This window comes from Austrofundulus limnaeus, unplaced genomic scaffold, assembly GCF_001266775.1.
Source record: "Austrofundulus limnaeus strain Quisiro unplaced genomic scaffold, Austrofundulus_limnaeus-1.0 Scaffold82, whole genome shotgun sequence".
In the NCBI taxonomy this organism is placed as follows: domain Eukaryota; kingdom Metazoa; phylum Chordata; class Actinopteri; order Cyprinodontiformes; family Rivulidae; genus Austrofundulus; species Austrofundulus limnaeus.
Window position 1 is genome coordinate 2059647 of NW_013952484.1, and position 6511 is coordinate 2066157.

The 6511-nt window shown below is 39.2% G+C and overlaps 2 protein-coding genes across 3 annotated transcripts in view; one reads left to right on the forward strand and one right to left on the reverse strand.

The window, feature by feature from the left end:
* LOC106519798 (adaptor related protein complex 2 subunit mu 1) overlaps positions 1 to 3568 on the forward strand; it is a 10486-nt gene extending 6918 nt beyond the window's left edge. For both annotated transcript variants that reach the window (XM_014011613.1, XM_014011614.1), the window contains 5 exons: positions 827 to 946; positions 1165 to 1300; positions 1826 to 1923; positions 2076 to 2187; positions 2528 to 3568. In XM_014011613.1, coding sequence (XP_013867067.1) covers positions 827 to 946; positions 1165 to 1300; positions 1826 to 1923; positions 2076 to 2187; positions 2528 to 2662 — 601 coding nt within the window. In that variant the 3' untranslated portion in view covers positions 2663 to 3568. The remainder of the gene's footprint in view (positions 1 to 826; positions 947 to 1164; positions 1301 to 1825; positions 1924 to 2075; positions 2188 to 2527) is intronic.
* A 63-nt stretch (positions 3569 to 3631) lies between these two features.
* Positions 3632 to 6511, reverse strand: part of pcyt1aa (phosphate cytidylyltransferase 1A, choline a) — a 10190-nt gene continuing 7310 nt past the window's right edge. The window contains exon 9 of the mRNA XM_014011616.1: positions 3632 to 5613. Within this exon, the coding sequence (XP_013867070.1) occupies positions 5368 to 5613 (246 nt within the window). The 3' untranslated portion in view covers positions 3632 to 5367. The remainder of the gene's footprint in view (positions 5614 to 6511) is intronic.

Here is a 6511-nt window from a genome sequence, read left to right on the forward strand (position 1 = left end):
GTTTTGTGGTTGTTTCCTTTTTGTTTGTTGTTTTTGTTGTTTTTTTAAGTCCAAACTGACCTGCTTGACGTTTTACATTTTGCCCAAACATCTAAACGGCTCATTTATCACCTGTGCTGACAAAATGAGTCACAATGATTTTATTTTCAAATTATCCACCTCAAAAGCTTGAAAATGATGCAAAGTTTGAAATTTATCACCAGGTTAGCAACAAGCTAGTTTTGTTTACTTAGAGTGCCTTTTTGGGCACTTAAATAATTTTATTAGTCAAATAAGATTTTAGCAGGAATTCCAGTCTTAAATAAAAAGAGGAATCACCGAGCTTCACAATGACAGCAAACTTAGATCAGTTTATCATTTTTGAGATAAATTAATCAATAATTTAGCTCATTTTTGTTGTGTATAAAGATGAAATGAAGAAAACTAAAAAAAAAACTAGATTAGGTAGATGGGTAGATTATATAATATTTTAGTAACTGGGATTGCTGGATGGAATTTATAACAAATCTCAATTGGGGCAAAAACAGATCAGGTTTTTGTTTTCTTGCACTCCAGTCTGAGCTCATTCTGACTCATTTTCCCATCACTGGTCACTTTTTTTATTGTCTAATTACAGAATATTAATGCTAACCTCAACCAGGATCAAATGTTCTGTGCCAGTGACTGCTTCCTTTTTATGGGCTGTGTGTTTTTCATTTCTGGTCATTTAGGAAGAAAATAAACTTTTTTTTTTCTGTTTTGAGACTGCATTATAATGACAAACTTTAAAATAAAAATATAATTTATAAGTTAGTTGACCAGAGTGTTTGTTTTTCTGTCATGTCAGTGGGAAGCAGTCCATAGCCATCGATGACTGCACGTTCCACCAGTGTGTGCGTCTTAGTAAGTTTGATTCTGAGCGAAGCATCAGCTTCATCCCACCTGATGGCGAGTATGAGCTCATGAGGTCAGTAATTTATGACTATTTTTTGTAAATACTAAAATTAGTAGCTGAAAATTTAAGCGTCCTTGTTTAACTGCAAACAGAATACTCATCAGAATGAACAGCTGTTGAGACATGATGTTTGCAAAACTAACTTAAGTTTTGCTTTATGCAACTTTAACAGTTTTTCTCATTAAACTTTTTTTTTTTTTTTTTTTTTTTTTTTTTTTTTTTTTTTTTAGATATCGTACCACTAAGGACATCATCCTGCCATTCAGAGTCATTCCTCTGGTCAGGGAGGTGGGTCGCACCAAACTGGAGGTTAAAGTGGTCATCAAGTCCAACTTCAAACCCTCCCTGCTGGCTCAGAAGATTGAGGTCAGCTCTTGTCAACTTTAAGCCTGTCGTACTGGTTATTTTATTTCCTCATGAAAAACAACACACTGTACATAACCCACTGATTTATATCATTTGTTAGACTGATTGTTAGACATGTGTTTCTGATGAGTTAAAATTAACTTGGCCCGAGCCCTGCAGCTGAAAAAAACATGTAATGAAATAAAGCTTCAGGTACAGAGACATGGATCTTTCTGTTCCTTCATTTTTATCAGTTCAGTGGCAGAAACATAATGGGGTTGCAAAAAATGTATTAAAAAATTCTTCCCTCTCTTCTCATATTTTATTTATTTTATTTTATTTTATTTTATTTATTTATTTTACCACCAGGTGCTGCTGAGAGGAAAATAATACTTGCCATAGTTGCATGAATTTTCCAACCAATCATTTTACCAGACTTTGACTATTTTAAAATCACTGCCTGTCACTTTTGGTTTTAGTTAATTCATCTGGCGTGTGTAAGATCTGACTCCATTACTGAACGGTTTTGGAAACTTCTGTCCTCAGGTGCGAATTCCAACCCCACTCAACACCAGCGGTGTGCAGGTGATTTGCATGAAGGGAAAAGCCAAATACAAGGCCAGTGAGAACGCCATCGTCTGGAAGTGAGTTGAAGCTGTAATGAAATGTTTTGCTGTGGAGCTTTGTTTTATCTTCACCTAACCTCACTGCTGTGTAGTTTCACTTTGTGTGAGACAGTTTGTGTCTCTGTGAATGCAAACATGAAATACAAGTTTTGTGTCTTTATCTTTTGCAGGATCAAACGGATGGCAGGGATGAAGGAGTCCCAGATCAGCGCTGAGATCGAGCTGCTGCCCACCAACGATAAGAAGAAATGGGCCCGGCCTCCAATCTCTATGAACTTTGAGGTAAGGACACACTCAGTCTGAAACATCTTTGATATTGATTTTTCAGGCATAAATTAAAGCCAACTCATCACACGTATTAAAATTTAGTATTATCACTGTTGCATAAAAGGTATGCAGATATGATGGAACAGCATTTGACCAAGCAAATGAACTCTGAATTAAATAAAATCTCTGTGTTCCTTAAGCAAATCTTGAGCTGCTTACTATTTTCTCATACACACCCTAAAACCTCCTGCACACAACCCATAATTAAATAAAAAATAAACAAACATGAACTGCCGTCTGTGTGGCCTACATGTCTCAGCCTGTTCCCACTTCCACTTCCTCCTCGTCTCTGCAGGTTCCTTTTGCTCCCTCCGGCCTGAAGGTGCGCTACTTGAAGGTGTTCGAGTCCAAGCTCAACTACAGTGACCACGACGTGATCAAATGGGTGCGCTACATCGGCCGCTCCGGCATCTACGAAACGCGCTGCTGAAGTCCAACCCCCCCACCACCACCACCAGGCAGCAAACTGACCACCTCCCTATCTATCCCGTTAAGAATTTTTTTCTTCTTTCCTCCTCCTCCCTCGTCGTCTTTATTCTTCCCGCGATCTGTATCACTTCTCTCCCACCCCTGTAATCCCTTCTTAACTAGATGTTGGAGATTGAATTTACATCGTTTCAGAAAATGATTAAAAAAAACAAGAGTTATGGTGTAATTCAGATATATGCAAAATGTGAAGCATTATATCGTATATATCTAGTAGTGATGAGTAAATTTGTACATCTGATGTCTGATAGAAATGGACATGTGATGCTGGGGGCTCCGGGGGAGAGGACAGGAGGCTTAGTTTATTCAGTGTTATTGTTCCTGTTTTCTCCACAAACAGTCCCGTGTCGGTTCACCTTGGTGAGATGCTTTATCACTGTTGTGATTTTAAACGAGTCCCAATAGTTTCCATATATCCCAGTAGTCTTACCTTCTGAAAAAAAATTGACTGATATTTGATCTTGTATACTTGTCGCTCCAGGGTGAAATCATTTCCAGCAGTCTGTTTTAGATGGTTGAGAAAAATGAATTTATTGTGCAAGTTTGATTTTGTACTTGTCCACTACACCTCCACCACACCACCCTCCCCCCTTTTTCCCTCTGCTTTTAGTGGAAGTTATGTCCGGCAGTTTGAGATTAGCCCATTACTGAGTAGATTACTGTGACTCATTCCCACAGATATTTTGTAAGCACTAAGATTTACCTTTGTCACACTATTTTGGATTTAAAGATCAGTCTGCAGGGTTTGCAGTGAGGTGAGGTCTCCCCCTGGTGTTTGCTTCGCCACTGTCTGCTTCTTCATGTTGTAGCCCTGGTGACCGTTCTGTCCAATAAAATCTATGTAACCAAACTTGACTTCATCTTTTATTCCAGGAAGAGATGAATGTTTGTAAAAGAGAACACGAGAAACCAGTTTTGGTTAACAAGTTTAATTATATATTCTTTGTTTGCATCCAGAACATAAGACAAAACCCAAACAGTAACTTAAAATTGTAACACTTCTTTGCCTCTGTAGTAGTTGCTGTTGTCATTTGAGTTATGTGGGCTCACGCTGAGGAAATTGTCAGATTAGGAGAATGTTTGTGAGAATCAAGGCGAGGCTTCCTGAAAGTAGCTTAGCACCAGAATCTAGGCTGGATTTCTCCCCACTTCCTGCAAATTATACCAAATCTGATTTCCATTCGAATTATAATAAATGTTTTTGTGGGAAACCAAGCCTAGAACAGACTGATTTGACATTTAGATTAGTCAGGAGACAGTGTTTTTATCACAAAAACAAAAACTGGTGGCTTGTTTACACATGCTTTACCACCAATGATGTAAGACAAACCGGAAAATCACAAGTATTTAAGCAAGTTCCACTGCTTTGATAATCTGAACATGTAAAAACCTCATACTAGTTGCTCACCTTGGGCAAAAAAGAAAATCTTAATAGGAGGTAGCTACACAGGCTGAAGCCTTCAAACAGTTATTGACAGCTTGCTTTTGTAAAAGTCCTATTTTAATATTTTAGGATTGCCATCTACCCATGAGGAAGCTTTGTTCATGAAAGAGCCAATGTTTACTCAAGCTGAGTTGGAAGGACATCTTAACACTAGTATTTTTCTGATTATTAAAAATCTCATAGTTGCTATTGTTAGAAGAAAAAATCACCTAAATCACAAACAGGCCCAGATCTGCAAAACAGGACAGACAAAGAAGACAAGTCATGCCTTGCTTACATTGATTCTCTGCTCAAAACTTTACTGGGATGAAAAAACTGCAAAAATTAGTTTTTTTTTTTTTTTTTTTTTAGTCCAACATCTGTTCTTTGTAGGCCACTAAAAAGGCGTCTAGTTTGAAACTAGTCTTTCAAAGACTTGATTCTTGTCAGTAATTAAAAACAAATGTATTCCTATATAAGCAGTAAATTAAAATCTGAATCCAACAGGTGAAAACCTGTTGACAGGAGGCATTTTTAAACATGCTGACTCAAATCTTGCACACATGCAGATACACAGACAGTCCCGATGCAGGCAGAGAAACTCAGGAAACAAAGTCTGCTGTTTAGTCAACACCTATTTTCAGATTCTGTTCATCAGATAAAAGCTGGAGATTTTTCCTAGAGTTAAAAAAAGGCATAGCTGGGTTCACATTAAGCAGAATACAGATACATGAGCAGATCTTTTATACAGTTCAGTTTTTGTGACCTGCTATGACAATCTTTTAAATAAAATGTGTTTTATCCTCATGATTCCTCAGCTCAGCTGTCCCCAGATCCAAACAACCCAACAAGCCCCCTCCTGCTGCACCATAATGCAGACAGAATACAGTCAGAAGGAACAGTGCACTGAGTGAAACACCTGAAAATATCCCCAAGTGACAGTGAGTGGCAAAACAAACCGTGACAGATACATGAACTAAATATGATGACTATGACTAGTGGTAACTTATACTGACCGTGACATGAAAACGATGATACGTCACTATTAAAAACGAGAGCTGTGGAGAGCCTGGCTCTTATAGTTACCATGAGACTGCTGTGCTAAAAGTAAAAACAAACTAAAAATAAAAAAATTGTTGCAGCTTGGAGCTCGGTGAAAGCCACACAGCTTGGCGGCTCTCTTAGTGCTATCTGTGGCCGGAACGACGACAAATTTAAAACTTGGTTTAGTTTTCATCATCATCATCATCATCATCATCTTCGTCGTCGTCTTCATCGTCGTCCTCGCTGATGAGATATGCCCGCGCGCCGCTGTGGTGTGGGGGAGACGACGGAGGGGAGGTCTTGGAGAAGAAAGGGAGTCGGAAAGTGGGAGAGGGCGAGCGCTCCTCGCGGGTGGGGCTGCTGTTGGGGCTCTGCCGGGGGCTGATGGCCTGCAGCATGCGGCCTTTCCCTTCCTTCAGCATGTGCTTCTGCAGAAAGGAGACAGGAACAAGTTTAATGTACGGATTCTGTGTGTGTGTAGGAGCAACACAACCTTTTTGGTTTAAGTGTTTAAAGTGGGGAGGGTGTATGTATTATTCAGGCGCACAGTTCAGTTCTATACGACAATCAAGTAACTGTTACCTAAGTTGTTCTCAAAAAGTTATATGTATAGCCTTTCTAGACGCCTTGAAATTGGCCTCTGTCTCAAGAAGAACCTCCTACCATTTCCAACACACCCACTTCAGCACGTCATCACAACAATGCTTCATGCCGTTTACAACCTTTCGTAGAAGCATTGTATTTTGTCGTAAAAAACATACAATATCGATTTTGGAAAATGGGAACTCAGGATCCAGTTGAATCTGACTCGAATGATCCCACGTCGGAACCTGAAACTACGTTTTGTTAAGAACCGGAGCGAGTACAGGAGGTATTTTGCAATGAAATCAAAATGATTTGTGAAAAATATTTCTCCTCCTCAAGAAGGCATTTTTAAATCTGAAAAGAACTAGACTGAAAAGTAGTTAGTATTACAAGCTCAACAGATGTGCAGTTCCACCAGCTTGGGGCTGAGGTCCAGGGAGGAGCTTTGGGTAAAAAGGCGGTGCTTTGTACCAGTGCTTTGGGCAGCTCTACATGTTACCACAGGAAATTCAAGGATTTCTCAAACATGCGTGAATGAGTCGAAGCAACACTCGTGAGTATTAGGGCTGCATGATATCAAGAAAACCTGCAATATGTGATAACAGTTTGTAGATATTAGATTGTGAAGGAATGACAATGTAACTCAATATAAAGCTCAAAGAAGTCGATTTTGCACACACACCTCCACCCTCCATCCTTAAAGTGTATCTTAACCCCCCCGTGAAAAGATAACTCCGCCCC